The sequence below is a fragment of the Curcuma longa genome, chromosome 4, assembly GCF_044706935.1.
Source record: "Curcuma longa cultivar G26 ecotype Majalengka, Jawa Barat chromosome 4, ITB_CL_G26_1.1, whole genome shotgun sequence".
Classification (NCBI taxonomy): Eukaryota; Viridiplantae; Streptophyta; class Magnoliopsida; order Zingiberales; family Zingiberaceae; genus Curcuma; species Curcuma longa.
In genome coordinates this window covers 4783661-4810260 of record NC_133864.1, presented here as the reverse complement: position 1 = coordinate 4810260, position 26600 = coordinate 4783661, and the positions used below count along the sequence as shown (strand labels likewise).

General features: G+C 39.0%; 5 protein-coding genes across 5 annotated transcripts; all 5 read right to left on the bottom strand.

The window, feature by feature from the left end:
* Positions 1–566: 566 nt before the first annotated feature.
* LOC141826946 (exocyst complex component EXO70H1-like) lies at positions 567–2432 on the bottom strand. Its single transcript, XM_074714260.1, has one exon. The coding sequence runs from the start codon at positions 2430–2432 to the stop codon at positions 567–569; it is 1866 nt and encodes a 621-aa protein (XP_074570361.1).
* Positions 2433–8008: 5576 nt separating this feature from the next.
* LOC141826945 (uncharacterized) lies at positions 8009–9007 on the bottom strand. Its single transcript, XM_074714259.1, has one exon. It carries the CDS (start codon positions 9005–9007, stop codon positions 8009–8011), a length of 999 nt encoding a protein of 332 aa, XP_074570360.1.
* Positions 9008–14047: 5040 nt separating this feature from the next.
* LOC141827429 (ABC transporter G family member 5-like) lies at positions 14048–16471 on the bottom strand. The gene has a single exon (XM_074714672.1). It carries the CDS (start codon positions 16363–16365, stop codon positions 14125–14127), a length of 2241 nt encoding a protein of 746 aa, XP_074570773.1. The 5' UTR covers positions 16366–16471; the 3' UTR covers positions 14048–14124.
* Positions 16472–17994: 1523 nt separating this feature from the next.
* On the bottom strand, positions 17995–18606 carry LOC141828389 (histone H4). Its single transcript, XM_074715814.1, has one exon. The coding sequence runs from the start codon at positions 18446–18448 to the stop codon at positions 18137–18139; it is 312 nt and encodes a 103-aa protein (XP_074571915.1). The 5' UTR covers positions 18449–18606; the 3' UTR covers positions 17995–18136.
* Positions 18607–19160: 554 nt separating this feature from the next.
* On the bottom strand, positions 19161–26417 carry LOC141826537 (kinesin-like protein KIN-5A). The gene is made up of 23 exons (XM_074713789.1): positions 26379–26417; positions 25880–26060; positions 25655–25784; positions 25401–25559; positions 24842–25315; positions 24572–24669; positions 24331–24487; positions 24184–24253; positions 23660–23736; positions 23486–23539; positions 23325–23405; positions 23143–23254; positions 22821–22907; positions 22518–22693; positions 22208–22369; positions 22034–22141; positions 21805–21963; positions 21618–21701; positions 20118–20323; positions 19945–20046; positions 19719–19828; positions 19493–19644; positions 19161–19416 (listed from the first exon to the last, which is right to left on the bottom strand). The coding sequence occupies exons 2-23, from the start codon at positions 26047–26049 to the stop codon at positions 19204–19206; spliced, it is 3141 nt and encodes a 1046-aa protein (XP_074569890.1). The 5' UTR covers positions 26050–26060; positions 26379–26417; the 3' UTR covers positions 19161–19203.
* Positions 26418–26600: the final 183 nt, after the last annotated feature.

Genomic DNA, 26600 nt, shown 5'->3' with positions numbered 1-26600 from the left:
TTATTAATAAGTTTAATAGTCTATTCAAATATAAATATTAATAAATAAATTTAATGATTTTATTTAAATTAATAATAAATTTAATAGTATATTTTAAAAGATAATATTTTGAAGGAGTTATTTTGAGTATGCTAGGAAAATAATATAAAAAATGTGCTAGATCGATCAAAGTTAGGCAATATATGGAATCCAGAGAATCTAATTCAAGACAGTAAAAGCGTTCTTTAAAGAGAATCGATTGTAAAATGGATAAGGATTTTTGTTCGATATGGAGGCGACTCAAGGATGGGCCTTGCCTGTTTGGGATGTGCCCCTGATTTCCGGCGAAGCAGCGGCGGCCGCTGATGGAGGGAACACATAAATGCGAAGAAGAATAAAAAAACAAAAAAAGGTTCGCATTTTATTTAACATAAGCATCATAAGCATAATTATATATAATTAGAAATTCATTGATAAAATTTGAGCAATTAATCATCGGGTGCTTTAATATTCGCGCTTTTAAATCCAATATTCATACGTTTCAGTCGCACACCCGAATCCATTTGTCTTCGCGCTAGTTTCAAAGTTTACATGGACCGGGAAGAGCGCAACCGGGAGGAGTCGGTGTCGTGCTCGATCCGATAGCCCGAATTAGAATCCGGACCGGGTCCGTGGTCCGACCCGGCAAAGAGCTCCGCTATCCGGAGACCGACCTCCTTCGGCGAGAACCTGGCCACCGACGCCACCGCCGGCGTCGCCCTCCACCTATCGTAGAAGCTCCGGTACGCCGGAAGAACCATACCACGGACAGCATCTCGCACTTCTTCCCTCATCCCGGTGTCCGCCACCACCCACCCAGCCTGAGAGGCGCACGCCGCCTCCATCTCCGCGCTGAACAACCGCATCCGCTCCCGCGCTTCCTCTGGCGACACCTCCCTGGCCGGAACAGCCTCCGCCACCTTCCTCCATGCCGCCTGCTCGTACCTCTCGGCGTGATGTCTCGCTTTCGCGTCGTGCCGGACCGCCCACTCCTCCCGCAGCACTCCCCTCAGCGAGCACGCCTGCGCCCTGTTCGCCACGCATTGGAAGTTGTTCGCGAGGAAGAGGTGCGACAGGGCGGCGTCCCTGTACGTCGCAGCCTTCGCGTCGAGCTTGCATAGCAGCTCCAGCATCAGCCACGACAACAGCCTGGCCACCTCCGATCGTTCCCCGTGCTCGCCAATCGACGGCGACAGCGGCACCGCCGTGTGAGAGCCGTCGAAGATCTTGGTTAGTGTGGTTTCGTAGTCCGCGATCACGGCGATGTACTTCATCGTTCGACGCGTGAGCGGGTGGACTCCGCAGCCGGGGAACAGAGACGTTAAGTGCTTCGTCTGGAGCGCCGCTTCGAAGTCGGCGATGGTGGCGCGGATCGCCTCGCCGAGTTTGGAGAGCGAGGCGAGGACCTGATCCCGGACGGGCGCCGTAGACTCAAAAGAGAACACGGAGTCCACCTCCGGCAGCAGCTCGGAGACGATGTCGTAGAGATCCAGAAGCCGAGTCATCTTCTCCATCGACCGCTTCGATTTCGCCACCGCCTCCGGGAACCGGAGGAATTGAGCGGCGGCATCGCCCGAAATATCGCCGAAGATAGACTCGCGGATGGAGTCATGACCGGCGAAGACGTGATCCAAGAGAATCCGCTCGCCGGAGAACAGACTGGAGACCGCGGCGCTAGCGGCGAGGAGCCAAGATCGGATTTTGATCTCGAGCGACGCCCAGTCCAGCTTGTGAACCTGCGAATTTGGGCCGATCTGGTCGAACTCGAGGCGCCGGAGTCCCTCGTCGACGACGGACTTGCGGAGGAGCTTATAGACTTTGACGCACTCGTTGCTGTAGCCGGCGGAGACCATAGTCTCGGCGATGGCCTGGAGGTCGGCCATGGAGGAGGCCGCGGTGTGCTTGAATTCACCGGCTGAGTCCTCTGCCCCACCGCCGCTGTCACCCTCCCTGTCCTCGGAGGCATTCGACCGGGAGGAGGACCGGACGGAGACGGCTTTCGGGTAGAAGCTGTGGTGGTTATCGGTGAGAATCCGGTGGAACTCTTTCTCCAGGCGGCTCATGGCGGCCTGCATTACCGACTGGGCGCTCACGAGAGCAGCGTGGGACGACGACGACGACGACCCCTCAGCCCCCGTGCCGGAGACTAACAAGAGCATCGAGTGCTGGAGACTGCTCACGTCGGCGAGAAACGCACGCGCCTCCGCTCGGCGCTCGTCGCTGAAGAGCACGGCGTCAGATTCCCACTTGGCGATGGCGGCCTCAACCGCCACCACGTGGTCCTCCATCATTGCGTCCGACAGCCTCTTCATCTGCCTCTGCTGCGGCGCCGGCCGTGGCGACGACGCCGGCGACCCGCCACGGAGGCCGAAGGAGTAAGAAGGGAAAAGACCGCGCAAACCTGTTCTCGTCATCTCCTTCTCCCGCTGTTCGCGCTCCGATCTCTGCAACTAAAACTTGCTCCCTCCCGTCGATCGATTCCGAAGCGGCGATGAGATTTATAGAGAAAGAAATCGAACATCCACAGCGAGTGCGTTGACTTTGTTGACATATGTATACACTGCAAATTGTTGACTTAAATGATTTGTCAACACTACACATTTTGTAAAGTAAAAAAAGTATTTGAAGTCAACTTCATTTAAGTCAACTCTAGTTACGTTTAGTAGGAAACGTATGGATAGGAGTACCGTGAAGGTTCATTTGTATATGATTATGAAAGAATACAAATAATTACAACAAAAATGATGGGCAAAAAAAAAAAAGATCCCCCTTTTTATTGTCATTATCATAAAAAAGATGTTCTATTTCAAATACATATTAAAGATATATTTTATTTTATTTTAAGTTATGATTATATTGATACAATAATGTTAAAAATAAAAGTATTTTAAAATATAAATACGATAGAATGCTTTTTTATTTTAATTTTATAATAAATAGGTCACTCTTTCCTTTTTAAATTTATTTATTTATTTATTATTTTTTCGAAAATGATGATGTAATTTCTTTTCTTTTCCTTTACACACAATAAAATATTTGAAAATTTAAGGGCCTTCACGTAAAAAGTAAAGATCCTCCTTGAATATACGCGGCCCACTTAGTTGACTAGTCAACTCTACAAGTCAAAATCATAATTATAGTTAAACAAGAAAGGAATAGAAAAATAGATATGAACGCATCGTCGGATTGGATGCGCCGTAAAAACGTGGGGCCCATTTAACCATATCAAATAATAATTTTGAAAGATTTATTTTTTTTCTTTGTCAAAATAAAATCGTCATTTTCGTCTCAATTATTTATCGAATTATTCACCAAATTAATTAAAAATTATTAAATTTAAAACTAAGAAATATTAATTAGAAATTATTAAATATTCACTTTTTATTGTGATCGTGATTTTAGGCTTTTTTTTAAAAATTATTATTTAATAATTTTTTAGGAATTTAATATTGTTAATGCGTAAGCATGATAGAATCACATTACTTTATAAATTTTAGATAATGACTCGATATAATTATGTTTCGCACCATGTTTAAATAATCAAGTGAAAGTTTAATTATATTTTCCCAAAAAATAATTAATTTCATTGAAAAAAAACACAATAAAAGATAATATAACGAACAAGTTATAATTAATTTTTTTTCAATTTGATGATTTACCTTTGCATGAAAAGTGTTTTTTTACAAAAAAAAACTTTTGGCAAGTTCCTTTCCTGTATACACCAACTCTATGTTTTTCCTTGTTTTCGCTTTCGTGCACATGTTGCTCTATTACTTTTGTTATACTAATAGAGATATTTCAAGATGCATTGTATTGTCTAATTGATTCAAACTTGGTGGCATTGACAAACAAACCTTGCCATTCATTGTTCAATCGTGAGGTCGTTTTTTGTATGAGGGACCAAAGAAGAAATCCTTCATGTTTTCCTATCGGCAATAATAAGCACTGATATGGCCGAAAAAGTCAGCACCACGTAACATAGTTAAGTCAAACATAAAATTGAGCTGGAAGTCAAAGTCAAGATAAATTTGGATCTAGTCAACTCAACTTAAGTCGAGTGCAGATTTGGTCAAACCAACTTAACTTGAACTCTGATATGAGAGGATCACCTCAAGTATTTTGGCAAGTTCCTTTCCTTATACAACAACTCTATGTTTTTTTCTCATAGTGTTTTCGCTTTCGTGCACATGTTGCTCTATTACTTTTGTTATACTAATAGAGACATTTCAAGATGCATTGTATTGTCTAATTGTTTCAAACTTGGGGGCATTGACAAACAAATCTTGCCATTCATTGTTCAATCGTGAGGTCGTTTTTCGTATGAGGGACCGTAGAAGAAATCCTTGATGTTTTCCTATCGGCAATAATAAGCACCTTCGTCACACATACAAAAGATGAGAACTACATAAATAAAGTCCTATGTTGGAAATTTGGTGGATCTAGGATGAGGAAACAAGAGTGTAAAAAAACCTTGTGAGAGAGTATGAAGAGAGGATGAAAGAGAGACTTTCTTATTGTACATTTGTTCATTATACAAGGTCTCTATTTATACACTTAACTCATGCTTCTACATCCTTCCACAATTAATACATCACATTATTAAACACTAAGACAAATGGATTTAGTCTTTTCTATACTAATGACTCTTGTCATAAAGAGTTGCATTGAACTTAGTAGGATAAGTGAACTTTGCCTAGTTGATGAAGAGTTGCATGAAATCAAATTGATTTTGACTACTTCCTTGCATGGTTGAAGAAGTTAATTTGTCTTTGGCTTTTTGGAACAAGTTTACATGCTATCATCTGCCCCCCTTAAACTTGTTCTTCCTTGAACTCCCAATAAACTTCTTAAGTATTGAAAAGCTTCCGCTTTTAGAGGCTTTGTAAATATATCAGCTACTTGATCACTTGACTTCACATGAAGCAATTCTATTTCTTTTGACTTAATATACTCCCTTATGAAATGAAAGCGAGTATCAATATGCTTAGATCTTTCATGATGAACTGGATTTTTGGCTAAGGCAATTGCTGATTTGTTGTCCACATAGATCTTGGTTGTAGCCTCTTGTTGCAATTTAAGATCCTGAAGTAATCTCTTTAACCAAATAGCATGACAAACACAAGATGCTGCAACAATATACTCTGCTTCACAAGTTGATAGAGCAACAATTGATTGTTTCTTTGAAGACCAAGTGAAAGCAGCATTACCAAGATAGAACACGTATCCAGTAGTGCTCTTGCGATCATCATAGCTTCCAGCCCAATCGCTATCACTGAAACCAAAAAACTCCATATCTTTCGTTGATGAATAGAGAAGTCCATAATCAATTGTTCCTTTTATATATCTAAGAATTCTTTGAGCTGCATATAAGTGAGAAGTTTTTGGGGTTTCCATATACCTGCTTACCAAACCAACTCCAAATAATATATCAGGTCTTGTACATGTCAAGTACCTGAGGCAACCCACAAGACTCTTGTAATAAGTCGGATTCATAGGTTTGCCTTCTCCGTCTTTAGTCATTCTGATGTCATACTCAACAGGCGTATCCATAGCATGACAATCTTCCATTGAGAATTTCTTTAGAATCTCCGTGACATATTTTTCCTGTGATATAAAGATTCCCTCTTCTTTTTGTTGTACTTCAAAGCCAAGGAAGTATCTCATCAATCCCAGATCTGTCATCTCAAACTCCTTCTCTATTGATTGCTTGAATTCTTTAATCATGGAGATATTATTACCAGTAAAAATTAAATCATCCACATAAAGACATACCAGTATGATATCTCCATATGAATTATTCTTCAGGTATAAAGAATGCTCGTAGGGGCACTTTGTGAAACCTTCCTTTATAAAGTGTTCATCAATTCTAGAGTTCCAAGCTCTAGGGGCTTGCTTGAGTCCATAAAGAGCCTTATGTAATTTGTATACCTTTTCTTCTTGCCCTTTGATGATAAAACCCGGTGGTTGCTCTATATAGACCTCTTCTTCAAGATTTCCATTTAAAAAGGCAGATTTTACGTCCATCTGATATATCTTCCATCTTTTTTGAGCTGAAAGAGAGATGAGTAGTCTTACTGTTTCAAGACGGGCTACTGGTGCAAAGACTTCTTCGTAGTCAATCCCGTACTTTTGCTTGTATCCTTTAGCAACCAACCTTGCTTTGTGCCTTTCAACTTCTCCTCTTGCATTTGTCTTTATTTTGAACACCCATTTGACTCCAATAGCTTTATGTCTTTGAGGAAGTGCAGTGAGCTCCCATGTATTGTTCTTCTTTATAGTATGAATCTCTTCTTCCATTGCTTTTCTCCATTTTGCATCTTTGGAGGCTTCTTCATAAGTTATAGGATTATATCCTGCAAATAGACATAAATTGTTAAAATCAACATCGGTATCAATCACTCGACTGGAGTCATATATGTCTTGGATGCTCCTCATTCTTTTCACAATCGGACTGTTTGGATCATCACTTTCTGACTGAGTACCAACTTGTTGGGGTGATGATACTTCTTCACTCTCTCCTTGTTTGTCTTTCTCTTCTTCAAATGAGATTTGCTTCATGTCGTCACTATTGTTGTTGTTCCAATTCCATATTTGTTCTTCATCAAATTCCACATCTCTTGATACCACGAGCTTTTTGAGTTATGAGATTGTACAGTTTGTACCCGCTAGCATTCTCACAATAGCCCAAGAGAATACATTTCTGACTTTTATCTTCAAGTTTTGTCCGCTTCTTTTGTACTTTTGCAAATGCTACGCTCCCAAAAATACGAAGATGATCCACTCTTGGTTTATGTAAACTCCAAGCTTCCTCTGGGGTGATGTCTCCAATTCTTTTAGTAGGAAACATGTTCAATAAATATACAGCACAAGCAACAACATCTCCCCAAAATTCTTTTGGGATATTTTTCTCTTTCAACATACATCGAACCATATTTAGAATAGTTCGATTTTTTTTCTTTCTGAAACACCATTTTGTTGTGGTGTTTGGGGCATTGTGAGTTGGTGAAGAATACCATTTTCCCTGCAAAAATTGTCAAACTCCAACGAGGTGTATTCACTACCTTGATCAGTTCGTAGACATTTTATATGATCAAAATTTTGAATTGTTTAAATTTGGTGAAAACTTCTTTCTTCTCTTTCAACATATATACCATCAGTCAACCATCAAGCAACAACATCAGTTCGTAGACATTTTATATGATATCCACTTTGTTTTTCAACCAAAATTTTGAATTGCTTAAATTTGGTGAAAACTTCTTTCTTCTCTTTCAACATATATACCCAAGTTTTTCCACTATAATCATCAGTGAAAGTCAAGAAATACCTGTTTCCACCATTAGAGATAGGTTTGATGGGTCCACAAACATCAGAATGCACAAGCTCAAGTTGTGAAGATGCTCGCCTCATGTTGTATTTTTTGAATGACTTCCTCTGCTGCTTTCCTACAACACATATTTCACATAGGTGGTTGGAACTGTCAATCTTTGGCAATCCAAATACCATGTTATGTTTTGAAAGTAGCTTTAATGCGTCAAAATTCAAATGCCCATATCGAAGATGCCAAAGAATGGAACTATCCATAGTGCTTGCCTTGAAGCAATTCCCTTCATTGATACTCAATTTTAGTGGGAACATTCTGTTCTTGGCCATTGTGACATGAGTAATAAGATTATTACTCTTATCACGAATACTAAAAGCCAAGTCCTTCATCTCTATATCATATCCTTTCTCCAATAATTGACTAATGCTCAAAAGATTATTTTTGATATCAGGAACATAATAAACATCTGAGATGCATACCTTCTTTCCATTTTGCAATTCAAACATAATATCACCTTTTCCTTTAATTGACCTTTGTGAGAGGTCTCCGAAGGTGATGTTGCCCATTTGCCTTTCATCGAGCTTTGTGAAAAACTCCTTCTTCCCACACATATGGTTTGATGCTCCTGTGTCTAGGAACCATGTAATAGGCTGGATAAATTCTGGCCCATCACATGTCATCAACAATACTGATCCCTTCATTGTCCACCTCCTTATTAGCAAGATTCACTATTTCTTCTCCAGTGTTAGTGTTATACCAACATTCATTATAGTGATGACCATATTTCTTACAAATGCGACATTGAGATTTAGTTTTATCATACCTCCATCCAGTATTTCTACCTCGTCCTCGGCCTTGACCTCGGCTTCTACCACGACCTCTTCCATGTCCATGTCCTTTTTTATTATCTTCATTTCCATCATTCTGAGTGTGCTCATTGAAGTTAGAAGTACGACCACCTCTTCCTCTCCATGTAGAAGACCTTCCTTGTTGAGGACCTCTTCTGTATGATTCATTCTTCTTGAATGATAATTTGGCTTGGAGTGCTTGCTCCAAAGTTCTTCCTTCACTTTTCTTCAATATTCTTTGTTCATATGCTTGAAGGGATCCCATAAGCTCTTCCACAGCCATCGTCTCCAAATCTTTTGATTCCTCGATCGCCACAGTTATGAAATCAAACTTCGAGTCTAAAGATCTTAAGACCTTTTCTACAACTCGAACATCTTTTAGGTCTTCGCCATTTCGTCTCATTTGATGAACTATGGAGATAACTTGGGAGAAATAATCAGAAATTATTTTTGAATTCTCTTGTTGTAGTGCTTCAAATTGAGCTCGAAGGGCTTGTAGGTGAATCTTCTTTACTTTATCTACTTCATCATATGCTGTCTTCAATATCCCCCAAGCCTCTTGTGATGTTGTTGCTAAAGCAATCAACTCAAAAGCAGCTTCATCTACTCCTTGATAGATAGTGAATAAGACCTTCTTCTCTCTTTTCTTCATCGCCTTAAGAGCTTGCTTATTTCCATCACTTGTTTTGGCTATAGTATAGCCGGTCTCCACAAGGTCCCATACATCAAGGGATCCTAATAGAGCCTTCATTTGTATACTCCACATTCTATAGTTGTCTTTGGTTAAATTTGGCACTTGGAGGGAGCTCGTCGAAGCCATTGGTGTATATGACTCTAATACCAAATTTGTTGAAAATTTGGTGGATCTAGGATGAGGAAACAAACCTTGCTCATCATACAAGGTCCCTATACAAGGTCTATACACTTAGGGTGCATTTGGTTCAAGTTATGATGTATAACCTTGTTATGTGATTATCAGGTAATCACATAACTAAGATTATGAGATATAAAACATAACCTAATATTGTTTGGTTCAATTTATTTATTTAGAGGGAATAAAATATAACCAATTTAACATTTACTTTATTACCCTTCATTCAATTTATTTTTAGAATAAATTAAAATAAATTAATAATATTAATATTACTAATATTAATGATGAAAATAAATTAATAATATATAAAAAATAAATATAATTTATTTATAATTTTTTAAAATTTAAAATAAATTTATATATTTTTCATAAAATAATTCATTAAAATAGTTATTTTAATAAAATAACCATTAAATTAATAAATATAATTCCTTAATTTTAGTTTTTTAAATTTAAAATAAATTTATATTTATTTTAATAAAATAATTTATTAAAATAATTATTTTAATAAAATAATTTATTAAATTAATAAATATAATTAGATAATTTTAATTTATATATATTTTAATAAAATAATTCATTAAAATAATTATTTTAATAAAATAATTCCTTAAATTAATAAAGATAATTCCTTAATTTTATTTTTTTTTAAATTTAAAACATGTTTATATTTATTTTAATAAATTAATTTATTAAAATAATTATTTTAATAAAATAATTCATTAAATTAATAAATATAATTTGTTAATTTTATTTTTTATTTTATATTTATATATTAAATAAAATAATTAATTAAATTAATAAACATAATTTGTTAATTTTATTTTTTTTTTAAAATTTAAAATATATTTATATATTAGAATAAAATAATTAATTAAATTAATAAATATAATTCCTTAATTTTTATTTTTTAAAATTCAAAATAAATTTATATTTATTTTAATAAAATAATTAATTTTAATAAAATAATTTATTAAAATAATAATTTTAATAAAATAATTATTAAATTAATAAATATAATTCATTAATTTTATTTTTTAAAATTTAAAATAAATTATTTTTTTATTTATTAATATTTAAATTAAAATTTATTGAATTAATTAATTCGATTTCAATTAGATTTCATAGTACATTTTAATTAACTCAGCTTTAAAATCGAAGGGTAATCATGGAAAAAAATTTTGTTAACCTCCGGAATTGTAGAAAACCTTAAGTTGCCAAGGTAATCACATTCCTAGGTTATAACTCATTTTGTTGATGTGGCGGTGATGTTATATTACTTGGGAATCGATCATAACCTCAACCAAACAAGGTTATTGTTTGTTCCGGCCAATATAATACACCGTGGATGGTTCAAACGCCGGTTCAGAACTGCTGCGTGCACGCTCCTTGAAGAGAATCGTCCGGAGAGATGAGAGGACCTGAAAAGCACTCAAAAAGAGATTAGAATGGCGCCGGAGGATCCCGGAAAGTCACTCCGACGCTCAAGTTAGGGTTCAACGCAAGGAAGGAGTTTAATGACTTAGAAAAATTAGGATAGATATGTGCGTACCTGTACCCATGGGCATGAGTTACCTTTTTATAGTAGTTGATATCCGAAATATTAGCATTCGTTTAGAAAATATTTTAAAATATTCATTCTCATTTTTTAAGAAGATTCTGAAATATTTGTTTAAGAAATATTTCGAGATATTTTCTTTCTTCTTTGGGTGAATCGGTTTTAGAATTTTTTAATTTTAAAAATGAACCGATCTTATTACTTTATCCTTGATGAGGTGTCATCGTCCCGCCGTATCATAAACATCCCCAATTAGTTCTAGTCGAAGGAGGTGTAGTCTGACTGATTGGACTGTGCTGGGTTGTTATCGGGATACCTTGATGAAGTGTTATCGTCTCACCGTATCATTGTTGATAACCTTGGATAGATAATCAAGGTTATCAATGATAACCCCCAACCAAATGCCCCCTTAGACTCATGCTTCTACAATTAATACATCACATTATTAAACACTAAGACAAATAAATTTAGTCTTTTCTATACTAATGACTCTTGTCATAAAGAGTTGCATTGAACTTAGTAGGATGAGTGAACTTTGCCTAGTTGATGAAGAGTTGCATGAAATCAAATTGATTTTGACTACTTCCTTGCATGATTGAAGAAGTTAATTTGTCATTGGCTTTTTGGAACAAGTTTACATCCTATCATCCTAAACCTCTTTTGCAAAAACGGTGGAATCCGCCGCTATCATCCTAAACCTCAAACCTTGAGGAAGAGTTCTTCCCACAATAATAATAATAAAAAGGTTGGTGTGTCAAATTCGATATGGCAATATGGCATAGTATAGACTCGAACAATGTACAAAAAGAAATATACAACTAATACAAAACTTTATCGTTTGACTCTCGTAATCTTCCGATAAAGCTCCTTCGATACTTAAGTCATTAGGTGTCATGAAAAAAAGTAAAAATTGAAAGAATGTACAGAATTAAGAGAGAGTTATAGGAGAGACGCGCTTGCAAAGATCATGCTTCAGTAAGTCCGATTCAGTCTAGGTGAACCTACAAATGAGTTGTGTGTGTCGTAGCATGCTAAGTCCAATCTATGAAACCCGAGAATTCGAGCTATAAGAAAACTTGGAAGCTTGAATTGACTTAGAGAACTCGAGTGCTGAGTCGCACGGGGAACTTTGGGAGCCAAATTGCATGAGGAACTCGAGAAGTCGAGCTGTATTTCAGACTAATTCGAGAAGCTTTCGTGAAGAATCATAGAAGCTTTTGGTGACATTTCAGACTCTCTCCGTATCCCTAATTCGAGGAACCATTAAAATTGGCATTAATATCTTATAACGATATTACAAAATATAATGTTAGAGAGGTTAAGATGATAAAATTTTGACATTCCTAAATGTTCGATATAAGAGCATTTATGTATGCCCTAAATTAAAAGAGCTTTATATGTATAAAACATTAACAACTTCCTACAGTTGGTTCATACATGAACTGCATCAATTTCTGCATTGCATGAAGCAACAGATTGTGCAAGCCAATCATGCATCTTCCTCTTATAACCTGCTATGTTGCTTCGGTAATCTGCCCTAGGCCTCATTGTGCTGGCCGCTAACAAAGTCCCTCGGATGCTTTAGTAATTAATGAAACAGTAGCAATTGCAGAAACTATAAATTATGTATATCACTATAAGAATATTCAAGATTAACGATGAAAAATTCCATCATTAATTGGTTACTAAACGTTGTTAACGATCTATTAGCAATGAAAATTTTTCATCTCTAAATTTTTAGTCGTTGACGTCATTTAATGACGGAATTAAATTTCTATTACTAATTAACAACGGAATTAAATTACTATCATTAAATTTAACCACAGAATATTAAATTTTCATCGCTAAATTTAACGATAGAAATTTAATTCTGTCGCTAATAATAGTGATGGAAATTTAATTTCATCGCTAATTAAGTTTAGCAACAAATATTTAATATCCGTTGTTAATTAACGATGGAAATTTAATTCCGTTGTTAATATCGTAAACGGAACGTACTATTCCGTCTCTGATCTAGCGATAGAATTAAACATCCATAGCTAACTTTAACGACGGATTAAATTTTTCGTCATTAATTAGCAATGAAAATTTAAATTCTCATCACTAATACCTATTATATTTTATAGTTTTTTCCCATTTATCATAATTTAAATAAAAAAAGCACCTGTTTGTGCGATCATGATGACCGATGATGTGTTTGTGATTATATAAAGTTAGAGTTCGAATCGAGATCAATATCTTTTTGAGTGTATGACATTCAATATAATAGGTCACAAGTTGGCTAAAAATGTTCTATTTTGCCTTAAAAGTTAGCTAGTTACAAATTTTCTTTGTTTACATATAATAACTTGATGCTCACCTTTACTATGGAGATTTGAGATACTTTTGTTTATTATTAGATCTATATCTAGAATTAACCAAAGACTTTGGATTCAATCCATATCCCTAGATTATTTTTTGGTAGAATTTGGATCCCCGACGATCGATTGCCTAACCGCAAGCTCACAACGCCAACCGCCTAGCCACGAACTCGCGACTTGCACACAAACACAGTGCAAGCTTCTTGCACAATCAAATCCAGTAGTTGGAGTTGGTGATTGTTTGGTTCGACACTCAAACTCCCCAAGTAAAACCCTAGCTCTCAAGCCATTGACTTACAGACACACACACATCACCATCACCCACAAGCTAAGCCAAAGAAAGAATGCAGCATGCAAAGCTTCATGCAGAAGAAAATGAGGCAGTTTTATATATTCCTGTGAGTTGGCCGACTGCGTGCTCTGCTCTTTGTTTTTTCTCAGGGTAGGTGAAGCTGCATGGCTCATCGAACGTTGCCCGCGAGGTGTTCTATGGAATGACCCAATGGCTAGGGTTTCTTGCACCATCATGTTTCAAGCGATGGATGTCGATTGATTTGTAGTTGGGAAAAAGTATGTTTAAGGCAATCGACTGATTAAGAGAGTGAAATCTATGTGATTATATCAACTTTGAATACTGATGTGAGTCGTTATCACGTCGAAGTGTCTTATCCCAAATGGTAAATAAGACATGTGTTATCAGAAATTTTGAATTTGAATCCTTTTAGCAACATATGGCTGTTGACTGAAGTGTTATTTTGATAGTAAGCTCTTATCAACGTAGTGATCTGTCATGATCAACTGCAATTTCTCGATTTACTTTTTCATATATAATCGTGGAATCGACTGTGTAGGACCGCCACTAGAGTGGCTGACATAGTAAAGTTAAAAGTCAAATGGAGTCGGACATCAAGTCAAAATAAAACTTAGGTCAAATCAAACCGAGCTCAAGTCAAATCAGACCGAGCTTTGTATCAAACACTGATTGCCTATAGGAGTTCAATGAATTTCCTTTAGAATACGATGAGATTATCCACTCTTTTTAATAGAAGTCATAAATCACAAATTTGATGTCCTTAATCTTGAAATATTGATGAAAAACTAAATTTGATTTTTTTTTTTAGAAAAAAAAAAAAGATAATGAAAATCTATCGTCTCTTGTTCTTGCTGCCGAGGAGGAGGGTGACGTAGAAGAGGCCTCTGAAGAAGAAGCCCCACGCCACCGTCACCGAGAGGCAGCTCCACTTCCCCAGCTGCGTGATGCTCTGCTGCCGCAGCACGTCAGCGCCGGTGGTGATGCAGGTGGTCGACGTCATGTTCATGCCCAGCGCGCCGCTGATCGCCGACAGCGCCCTCTCCTTCGTCGCCTCCGCCAGCGCCTCCACCGGCGTGTTGTCGAACATCTGCACCCCCCGCGCGAAGCACCTCCCCGCCCGCCCGAACTCGTTCTGCATCACCGCCTCGTAGGGGTACTTCACCAGCGACAGGTAGTGGAACCAGATCCAGTAGTCGTGGATCCGGTCGCGGTTGATGAAGAAGCCGCTGAAGAGAAGGAAGTAGGCCAGGATCGCCACCACCACCGTGTAGCCCAGCATTACGTGCGGCACCACCCCCGACAGGAACGTCACGAACCCGCTCCCCGCCCAGAAGGAGGCCAGCACCATCAGGGTGAAGAAGACGAACCCCTGCAACCCTCCGGCGAGCCCCACCGCGAAGAACGTTGTCAGAGCGAAGGCTATCGAGAGGAGAATCAGCGGCGGGAAGCCGACGAGGGAGTGGGAGAGCACGTAGGAGGAGCGGCGGTAGGCGTTGTAGGCCGTCTCCCGCATGAAGATGTTGCGCTCTTGGATGAAAACAGGGAGCGCGTCGGCGCAGGTGTAGAACATGGTGGACATGGCGATGGCGAAGAAGCCGAGCCGCTCTTGGACGCCCTTGGGTGTGTCGTCGAGGCGCCAGAAGATGGTGGCGAGGATGAACCCGGTGACGAGCACCGAGCCGAGCCGCATCACGAACAGCTCCGGCATCCGCCGCGTGTTCGCCAAGGACCGCTTCGTCAGCACCATCGTCTCCATCCAGAACGGATTCGCGTGCTTCGGCACCGCCGCCGCTGTCGTCGTCGTTCCCTCCGCGCCGTAGACCAGCTTCCCGCGCGAGATGCTGGCGCCGATGGCATCCTCCAGCGAAACAGGCGATTTTTTGCCACCGCCGGCGGAGACGACTGGTAGAGCTTGGCGTGCGTGGTTGAACTCCACGAGAGTCTTCGCGCCCTCCGGTGTGGCCTCGAGCTCGCGGATGAGGTCGAGGGCGAACTCGGTGGGGTTTTCGTTGTCGGGGATCGGCTGGCCGAAGTCGGCGAAGAAGGGGTGGAGGCCGGTGGGGGAGCCGGCGTAGACTGTGCTGCCCTGGGAGAGGATGAGGAGCCGGTCGAGGAGGCAGAGGATGCGGTAGCTCGGCTGGTGAACAGACATGATCACCACGCTCCCGCTGTGGGCGATCCTCTGCAGCACCTTCACCACCATGTGCGCGCTGGTGGAGTCGAGGCCGGAGGTCGGCTCGTCGAGGAACAGCAAGATCGGGTCGTGGATGATGTCGATGCCGATCGAGACCCTGCGTCGCTCGCCGCCAGACACGCCGCGGTGGATCTCGTCGCCGATGATGGTCCCCGCAGCGGCGCGGAGGCCGAGCTGGTCGATCAGAGCTTGCACTCTGCTCATCTTCTTGGCGGCCGAGAGCGAGCGCGGGAGGCGGAACTCGGCTGAGAACATGAGCGTCTCCTCCACGGTGAGCATCGGGTAGAGAAGGTCGTCCTGCATCACGTAGGCGGAGATCACCTTGAGAAGCCGCCCTTCGAGCTTCTCGCCGTTGAGAGTGATGGAGCCCTCGAGGCTCTCGCGCACGATCCGGTTCGCGAGCGCGTCGATCAGGGTGGATTTCCCCGACCCGCTCGCGCCCAGAACCGCGAAGATCTCTCCTTCCCGCGCCTCGCCGGAGATGGCATTCAGCAGAACCTTTCTCCCCTGTTCCTCGCCGGCGTCGTTGCGCCAGAACAGAGAGCACCCCTTCCGCGGCCGGCGGACGCTGTAGGTTAGATTGGAGAAGGCGAGGATAAAAGGAAGCGAACCGGAGATGGCCTTATCGCCGTCTTGCTCACCAGTACCCTTCCCGTCGCCGGCGACGTTCCCAACCTGGACGACGACGTGGTGACCGCTGTGGGCGTCATCGACGGGCCTGAAGAGCTGGCCGAGGGGGACGGAGGCGTTTGAGGTTGAGGAGGAGGCGGCGCGGGGACTGTGATGTTGGAGGGCGCCGGGCCGGGGGGCGTCGTCGGCGTCGTCCATGGGGGAGGAGCGGCGGTCGAGGGGAGAAATCTTATCGAGAAAACGGGACATGGTGGGTTTATAACGGAAGACGCCGCCGGAATATCAGCGATCTGTTACGATATGAGCGAGGATATCGGGTACGTGTTCCGACACCCACCGAGAAGAAAACTGAGAGAAGAAGAAAGAGTCGCTCTGCTCAAATCTCTGAATAAAACTCTGTTTTTATAGAGTTTCCGTTGCACCAGAAGTGATTTTTTTTAATTATTAATAAATTATTAAATATCATTATTTCCAATAAGACAAAGAAATTTAATTGATGATATCATATTTAACTAGTTTTCTTTATCAATTTCTTTTATTTAATAAAAGGCAAATAAAAAAGGCCGTTCCTTATTCTGATTATCCTAAAAAATACACCCAATTTTTTTAAAAAAAATATTAAATGAAAATATATATTGTAGTTATGTTCAACATGGTAAAAATTTAATACACCATGTGCTATTAAATTAAAATACTTTTTATCTATTTAATCAAAATTATTTCAACATAATCATAACTACTTAATATATAACAATTTAATCAAAATTAATTAATATAAATTATATCAAATATAGTCACATAGTCCTAGTACATGTAATAATTATGATTATAGTAGACTTGTAGAAGAAGACAAGGGTGCTAACAATAGCATTTGAATATAGGGATAAATGAGCTAAGTTGAATTAAATTTTATATAGGGATTGTAAATGAAATTGATAATTAAATAAACCAAGTAATTGAAATAAATATTGAAACATGACTTGGTTTCTTTTTTACTAATTTAAACTTAATTCAAGCTTAATCTAAGTTGATTAGTTTAGATGTTATTGAATTTTAAATTCAAATTTATTTGATTAGTTAAATTTTTTATATGTTTAAACTTATTTGATAGATTAGTAAGTTTAATACTATAAATTAATTTATTCAGTTTGAGAGTTATTTACTTATTTATATGTTTGATAAAAAAATTTATAGATGAATATTATTATTTTTTGTTTATAAACATTATGCGTTAAATTTATTTGTTTAATTTAATTGATTGTTCAACCTTACCTATTTAATTAACTATATGTTTAAAAAACATAAACAAACTCTTGTCTTGTTCACGAGCGATTTAATTTTGTATGCTTACTTCTTTGGGAAAAGTTTTGACTTGTCGCCTAAAATAACTTTAGTATGCAAAAACCTACACGTCACTCATATGACGCACTCGTACCTAATCGACACAAACAATGATATTATTATTATTATTATTATTATTATTATTATTATTATTATTATTATTATTATTATTATTATTTTGTGCCCTTTATTACCAGTCAGTAGTGAGCCCACAAGCCCACCACTGCATCTTCCTTTCTAATATTTGGGCCTGCTCCAGAAGGCCCAATAGGCTTTGACTGGGAACCCTTGGGCAGAGAGGAGGTTTACCAGAAGAAGCTTGTGACCTTTATGGCGGCTAAAGATTCATTCAAATTTCTTAAGACCAAAACTAAATTGAGTAGTAAATAAATCAATCGCACGCAAAAATCGATGAACCAAAACCCAAAATTATCAGATGAGTTGCAAAGAAAATCATAACATATCAAGCGAATTGGAGAAGGAAACATGAATAAGAGATAATAAATCTCAAATCCAGGAAACTGAAAATGATGAGAACAATCGTGAGAATGGTTCCATGTAACTGTTGCAGATCAATAGGTACAAACGAAGCTTCGAACAAAGCTAGATCACAAACGATTCGATCCAATTTTGTTCTTAATGTCTGCTTGAAAGCAAGTCTTTCATGGAGTAAGAAGATCTAACCGCCGAAGCCGTATAGGGTCCTTCCCTGCCTCTTGAGGGCGTAGACGACGTCCATGGCGGTGACGGTCTTCCTCCGCGCGTGCTCGGTGTAGGTCACGGCGTCGCGGATGACGTTCTCGAGGAAGATCTTGAGGACGCCGCGAGTCTCCTCGTAGATGAGGCCGCTGATCCGCTTCACGCCGCCCCTCCTCGCGAGACGCCGGATCGCCGGCTTGGTGATTCCCTGGATGTTGTCGCGGAGGACCTTGCGGTGGCGCTTCGCCCCGCCCTTCCCCAAGCCCTTGCCGCCCTTCCCTCGTCCCGACATGGCTCAGATTCGAGCTCGATCGAAGGGCTTCTGAAGAGAAACCGAACGCGATCAGATCAACAGATGATCGATCGACAGAGCAAATACTTCGCGAAGAATCGAAACTATCGATCGAAGTACGACGAGGGTTTCGATCTCGCCTCAGAGTCGGTGATCGAAGAAGATCGAAGTGGAAGCGATGGCATCGAATTGCACGGAGGGGGAATTTATAACGGTGGGGAGAGGCGCGATCTTCGGAACCGAGTACGGCCTCGGAGGTGATTTGGACCGTTGATGTTTGTGAATGGACGGCTGATGATGAGTTAAGGGACTCCCACGGATAGTTGAGGTGGCAATTTTAGTTAGATATTTTTTTCAACTTTGTGAAAAATATGAAAAGGCAATCAAAAATCGAATTTACTTTATAAAAATAATTCTTTTTGATAAATAAATAAATTTGATAATTCTAAAATAGTTTATTTGATAAAAGGAAATGATAAAAGAAATCCTTAATTAAGAAAAAATATATGCATTTTGAGATAAAACAACTTCTACTTGTTCTAAGCATATGCAACATCGATCAAAAATCTTCACCAAGCCTAACAAAAATCCCAAACTAGTCAAGAACTAGTATATAACAACTTTATTTTCAAAAACAACAATACAATCCAATTTGATGCCAAAGAATCAATAGCATATTTTGAGATAGATTTTCTACATGTATATCGTCCGTGTAATATATCTAAGAACCACATTCCTACTCAACGAACTCTAAATTAGTTGATAGCGGTTAGAGGAATCCTAGAGTCTCTCGACCACTGAGACTCGCATGACCCGGAGTAGTTTTTCGCATCGCCATTTGCTTGCTTAGAAGTGGGTGTTGACTTCAATAGTTCTTCGAAGGCTGGAGTCCGTAGATCCTCGATCGATGCAACAGTTGGCAGATTGATCAGTCGACACTTCGGGGTGGAACAAGATGGTGCATCCACCTGATCGATTTGTTGTACAAGTCAGCTAATGAACACTGAGATCAAGTAATTGTATCAAGTGCTCATGCCAATTTACCATATATTCTTCTTCAAGACATTTCCTTGTGTTGTCTGTTATCTCGACAATCCTGTGGTAGTGACCACTCTTCAATTCTCTTAGCTCTCCGTGGCACGGGACGAGCATCGAATCAAAGTTGGCACATGCTTCTTGGTCGAGTTTGAATGAACCTGTTGGATGAAGTAATGTTAGTTTCTGATTCTTACAATCAATGTTAGTACAGGGCAGTGCAGGGTTAGATTACAGTCTATGGAGGATAGAAGATCCTTGTTCCAGGCATTAACATCTTCGAGTGTTGATGAGACAACAGATGACAGTTTAGAACACTGAAGGTAATTAGCATCCAATCCATTCCTGTACAAGTTTATAACAAACCGGTAGTTGGAAAAGTTTCACAAACAAGAGGATAGAAATTCTTGGTTACTACAAATCAGTATCACATAGAATCATAAACATGTTCTGATAATTACCTGATAATTGAATCCATTGATGATACATGTCCAGTACCAAGCTTCAGCAGGGAATTTTGAGCATCTCTCCACTGCTGTGCAGCCATTTTAGTATTTTCCTCGCTGCAAACAATTACAAGAACAAAGAAAGTTACGAAACGGTTCATAGTTTTCCAACTTCCGTTAAGACTTACCAAATTTGGAAACCTTCTTCAAGGCCATTTCTGCCACTTCCTACTGATGCAATATCCTCAAGATAGTTTTTCTCAGTTTCTTCCATGTATGTTCTCCACTGTTCTTTAACAGAACGGGTGAACTGATGAGTTGTCGACATTTCCTTTTGTAGGCTGCTTGTTCTCTCAACGGCAGTGGATCGGAGATTGTTAACAGCTGTTTGAACCTAAAGAAAGGGGCAGATATCAAACCTCTGCATCTATCTCAACTTTGGTAATGCAATGAATAGAGCGATAGGAGGAACAACTTCAAGAATCACCGGATTCTCAAGGAAATAAACAAGAATCTAGTGAATAATTACAAGGAAGAGACGGCAAAGAAGAAGATAGATAGATCTTCCCCCCATGGCAAAAATAAACTCATATATATAATTCCTATGTCACTTATTGCCAACGATGATTGACTTCTTCATAAAATGGATGTGAAAAATGCATTCTTTTAAAGAGAGCTAGAAGCAGTTTATATGAAGCTTCCCTCAAGGTCTCCAAGAACATATGGCAAGCAACAATATAAGCTATAGCCTCAAGCAATCACCAAAGGGCTTAGTATGCTAAACTAATTCTAAATTTTTTTGGTTTTAATCAAAGTAATGCATACTTCTTGTTGAGGCAAAAAGATGTTGGTAACCTAAAATATTTCCCAGGGATAGAAATACCTTGGATGAGGTCTCCACTCTTAAAGGATTTTTTTATCAAAGAAAATATACACTTGGTTTTTTGAGTGATATATGGAAGCAAGAAGCTAAACTTGCTTGCAGTCCCTTGGATGGGGACATCAAGGATGACGAATATTAAAAATGGTAAATTAATTTATCCATGCTCCAAAGACAAGTCATATGGCAGAAGTAGAAAGGGTGCTGAGGTTTTGAAGGGATCACCAGAATTAGACATCTATATGAAGAAGCATAACAGTTCAGAAATTATAGACTACAGGGATGTTGATTGGGTTGGGAGTGATTAGGACTGATGATCTACTATAAGTTAACTGCACATTTGCTGTAGGAAATTTGGCAACTTGAAAAAGGCAAGAAACAAGCTATGGTTGCTAGATCAAGTGTCGAAGCTGAGTATAGAGCACTAGTTGTTGCACCAGTGAGTTAATTTGGTTAAAAATAAATAAATTTTAAAACTGAAGTCATGTTTATTTATCACCACCTCAAGTTGGAAATGAGAATGTCTTGCAAACTTACTTGACATTCAAGATGCACCATCACTTTCAAGCGTGACCGACCATAAGTGGTTGGAGCCATAACTTTGGCATGTTTCATATAGGATTTTTGGTTTAATAACCCCTAAATCAATACATTTGCTACTGCTATGCAAACTTGATATTTCTTTAAAGCAGCAGCATTAGCATTATGAAGGACATCAAGTATTTTAAGATATATGTGTGGGTTTGCGAAGTAAAAAAACATATAGAAGTGTGCATTTCATGTCTATAAAAAGAGTTCCGTCATTTACCAACATCTTCTTCCTAGAACTTGAAGTGGCTAACATCTCTGCCACCTTTTCCAATAACTGTTCCTCTTCTCTAGCAGCACATTCCTACATGAATAGGAAGCAATTAAGAACTTGGCTGTTTGATTCTTTCTAAAAGAAATATGGCAAAAAGGAAATGAAATTGGTATTGTCGCTAACGTGGAGTCACCTCAAAGTTCTTCTCAAGATCATGCAGTTGCTGGTTTTGTATAATTTGTGACTCTTCCATGAATATGGTTAGTTTAGATGCATGAATATCAAGGGTTTCAAAAAAATCTGATGTTATCTTTGAAATTGACCTTGTCGACTCAATTGCTCTATCGTGACCCTGTATATTCAAAGAAGCAAACAATTATAATTGTTTAAAATTTCTCAAATGACTTTCAATAGCCACCTACCTCACGTTGTCGCTGAGCAAAGGTAGCTAACTTGTCCTCTTGGTTCAACAAAGATAGCTGAAGTTCATTTAGAAGCTGATCAGCCTCCAAAGCTATTCCTCTGAAGCACTGCATAAACCATGCGTCTATACATCAAGATAAAGTGATAGATTACTTAGAAAACAATTTACTTACATCTTCAAGAGTTGAAGAATGCAGTAACACTTGGGAATTCAGTCTACCAAGTGTGTCTCCCGACTTCTTGCCAAGCTCACCAGCTAAATCATCCAACACTCTGAATCCCAAATGATACATATTTTTGAGTCTGTCAACATGTAATCTAAGATCATTTGTGACCTGTGTATCAAACAAGTTAGTAGTAAGACCCTGCTGGCTAATGTAATTAATCTATAGGGTTGATCTAGCAACTAGGTCCCTGGGAGGACATATATATTAGAAAATACTAAGAACAAATGAAATGGGAAAAAAAAATCAGAAGATAAACCTTTGCTTTTGTAGACACAAAGGATTGCATGTTTCCTTCCATTTCTTTCAGTTGATTCTCCTGTTCCATCACTGAAGCCGAGACAGTTGTATGCAAGCTGTCCAGTTGTTGGGTTAACATGTACCGGAAGTTTTGGACAAGTATTCTGTTTCCTTCCTCTATTTTATCTTTTCTCTCTGTATGCCAAATGAAAAAAATTACGTTATTATTGGTTGAGACTACATCCTACCGAGGAAAATAAATAGCCTAATGAATGACAATAAAAAAAGAAGGGAAGGAAAAGGAAAATGGGAAGGTACAAACCTATTTTTGAGAACAAGCCTGAAACATCAGCAGCTGCATTTTGTAGCTCGGATCTCAGATCATATGCATGATCGACAAGTGCCTTCTCTGTTTTTAATATTACTCGAAGGCATTAGACAATAAGTGAAAAGCAATATAGTTTAAAAGCAATGGATGATAACTAAACTGGATAGGAAAAGTTTCCGAATTGTAACAGTACTTAATTATAATGCAAGATATTCCTGGTAGATGTTACACAATCTCATTAATTAAGAGCAATGGCATTTAGAATCATTACTAATGTAGAATCATTACTAATTTAGAATCATTACTAGATGTTCACCTGACTTGAGAAGATTGGATATAAAAAATTCCTTCTCTTTTATTATAGAGTTTGCTTGCCTATATCTCTCTTCCAAGCCCACATAAAGTTGCTCAGTGTTCACCAGTTTTTCCTGCACCAAATTTATATGTATACACACTTTGTCCAGTAGTAATTACAGATGTGTGCCAATAGTGCTTTACCTGAGTTTTTTCTAGTTTGTCACTAAAATCTGCACAAAGTATCTTTTGTGAATTGTAAAGCTCTTGAAGCTCACCTAGTTGCTGGTCAAAACATTTAAATATCTAATTCACACCTATATGGAAGAAATAGGGTACCACTGGACTAAGTAGATCAGGTGCACCTTATCCTTTGAGTCCAGATCAACTTCCAATTTTTCTATTTTCTCAGTCATGGCCTGCATTGATGAATCAATTATTTAAATGGATTATGAAAGTAAAGATATAAAGACAAAAGAATGACATCTTTATGACTGAGACTAACGAGCAATAATCAAACTAAATACTTCCGAACTAACCTTCTTCTCAGCTTCTTCAATCAAGTACATATCACGTGGGATGTAGATGCCATTCTTCTCTCTTGCAGCAAATAACTCTGTCGTACATGACAGTGACAATAATACCACAAATGTAAGTTAGGGGAGAACTAGTATATGCATTTAGAAAATGCATTAAATGTTCTAAAACAAGAAGCTTGCATGATAACCAGGATGCATAGTAAATTTCTTAAAGATGGGTCTAAGAGTTCATAATCACTATGACAATAAAATGATTAGCATCTGAAATAGATCCTTGGATACCTCAAGTGGTGCATGTCAATCAAATATGAAAAATAGACCATTGGATACCTTGATTTGTATAGCCATGGATTTATAGCTCATAAACTATATGACAATGACAATGCTTAGCATCTCAAATAGAGAATTGAACACCTCAATTGTGTGTTCTCACTGAATATTAAATATCCAAGTTTCAGAGTTATATAATAGATTAGCGAGAAGAAATATCAGAACATATTTAAAACATATTCATACTTAAGCACCTTGTTTCAGGCGGTCAATTTCTGCATACAAATCCTTGATCATAGCAGATTTCATCATCTTTTGGTTAACCTGTGATACAATAATTTAACATTTATTTGGTTTCTAAAAGATGAATAGCAAATGATAAGCTGAAAGTTGTTAATGACCTCAGGCTTGTTTTTGATATTCTTTGCACGGTGTGCATAATCCAACGTGCTCAAAGTCTCTTCCAAACAGAGGATGGATGGCGATATAGTGGCAATAACACAAGTCTTAGTCTTTCCTCCCAAGGAATCTCTAAGTAGCCTTGTCAATTTGCTGTCTCTGAAAGAAAATAGACAAAGTTCAATTTACAAAGGATCATAACAGGAAAGAAGAAAATGTGACACAAACAGATTTAGACTATACCGATATGGAATATGGCCAGAATGCTCAACGAGAGTATTAATCACACGGCCAAGAGTGAGCAAACTTTTATTAATTTCCCCAGCTTCTCTTGCTCTTCCCTGTAATCGAAGATATTCAGACAAGAAATATCAATATTGAATGAAGCTGTGAAAATCTAATGGAAAATGAAAGACACAAGAACTTAGATGGTTAGTGAACTTTTCTAGTGGAAATATCAATTAGCAAACAAAACACTCATCCTACTTGATTAAACATGAAGGGTTTACTCACATCTCTAGCACCAGATCGTGATATATTTTCTGAACCAGCAAGATCAACAAGATTAAGTTTGCCAGATTTAATCAGTTCTTCTCCATCAGGAGTAATCTCCTTGATGTGAATTGTAATGGAAAAAATGGAATGGGATCTGCTACTTTGTTTGTTGAGGAGGGTCTCTGCAGTACGCCTTTTTGCAGACCCTTTGTCCAAGATTCTGTAAATTTCATCAGAAGTATAGACTACCTCCTCCTCCAATCCTCTCACGAAAACACCACCCTTCCCATCCTCCATGAGAGCGATAGGCTTCTTATTCTTGTCATCAGAGAATTTTGATTCGTCTGGGGCCAAAAGATCAGTTATCTCCTCATTGTACAGCTCAAGAAATGAGACTTTCATGCTATATTCAGCACATTGTGCTTCCAGTATTTCAAAAATTTGCTTCACAGCCCTTGGGATAACTCCAGCATCACTAGGAAACTCTCCATTCTACCATGATCGTATAGTTTAGAGCTCAAAGAGAAGCGGAGTAGCTGCAATTCTTCATTTTGCATCAGTGAAGGAAAAAACTTACCTTGACTTTTCTTCCCCTGCCTTCCATTGTATAGGTCTTTCCTGTGCCTGTCTGCCCATATGCAAATATGGTGCAATTGTAGCCCTCTAGAACCTCATTTACTACAGGAGCTACAGCTTGGTCAAACAAATCCTTTTGCTTCGAGGTTGGGCCGAAAACCTATATAATTTATATATACAAAGGCAGATTTTTCATGCATGGAGCTGACAGTTAAGTTATATAGGTAAAATATTGAAGCCAGAGGTTTCAAAAACCTTGTCGAAGGTAAAGGTTCTGTCGATCAGCTTGTTAGCAATATTCTGAGCTGCTGAAACTTCTCTGCGATGTTCATTGCAAGAAATGACCGCCTGGGCGCTCCCTCTTTTCTCGTCGTCACTTAATGGCCTGGAAATATTGCAGACAATACAGATAGATTAAGTAAAACAAAATCTTAGAAAATCCAGGCAAAATCCCATCTTTTAGCCCCAATTGGTTCTCACCTGCATCTTAGGATCACTTGGACGTTGACCCCCCTCTCCCTATCGAACTTGCTGCTCGAATTACCATTCCCATCCAACGACCGGAAATCTCTCCCGTGCTTCTCCGTGGACCTCGGAGTCTGTGAAGGCGACACCGGGACAAATCCAGATCTCCTTTGAGAGCTATCCATCTTCTATCTACCTGGTACATTCAATTCCAAATATTTAACATTTTTAACATCTCAGCAGAGTTTCCGAAAGCAACACCATACTGTTCTTAAGCCCAAGAGCTGCAATTTTCAGTTACTGGATCTAATCTTAGTAAACTAGCGAAACAAAACGGCAGTATCCCTAATTTTCAGCTTCAATCGCAGAAATAAACTTTTGATCACAAAAAAATCAAAGATGCATCCAACTCCAATCAAAATCACATCCTCATTCAATACCGGGACCGCGCCGGCACCCAAAAAGAAAACGCAACGTCGAGGAGCCGGATAAAATGATATCGATAACGACGCACCACAATATACTCGAACTCTGAGATTCCAGCACAAGATCACTCGGCTTCTGTGAGATTTCGGCGTCAAAAGAGGATTTCGGAGTGCGGAAGAGGGATCGAGTCGCCGAGCACTTGGAGAGAGCGGAGATCACGACGACTTAAATAGCGCAGCAAAATTGACGGCGTTAAGACAGTCGTGGCGACGACGAGTTCGTGTTTGAATTCAAACGGAATCCATCACTT

Bases quoted from the DNA above. Each gene is read 5' to 3' on its own strand.
- LOC141826946 (XM_074714260.1), bottom strand. From the start codon at position 2,432: ATGACGAGAACAGGTTTGCGCGGTCTTTTCCCTTCTTACTCCTTCGGC.
- LOC141827429 (XM_074714672.1), bottom strand. From the start codon at position 16,365: ATGTCCCGTTTTCTCGATAAGATTTCTCCCCTCGACCGCCGCTCCTCC.
- LOC141828389 (XM_074715814.1), bottom strand. From the start codon at position 18,448: ATGTCGGGACGAGGGAAGGGCGGCAAGGGCTTGGGGAAGGGCGGGGCG.
- LOC141826537 (XM_074713789.1), bottom strand. From the start codon at position 26,049: ATGGATAGCTCTCAAAGGAGATCTGGATTTGTCCCGGTGTCGCCTTCA. The intron at 21,964-22,033 runs GTAGGTGGCTAT...TTGAATATACAG, and splicing joins TTGCTCAGCGACAACGTGAG to GGTCACGATAGAGCAATTGA. The intron at 21,702-21,804 runs GTGACTCCACGT...CTATTCATGTAG, and splicing joins ATCTTGAGAAGAACTTTGAG to GAATGTGCTGCTAGAGAAGA.
- LOC141826945 (XM_074714259.1), bottom strand. From the start codon at position 9,007: ATGGCTTCGACGAGCTCCCTCCAAGTGCCAAATTTAACCAAAGACAAC.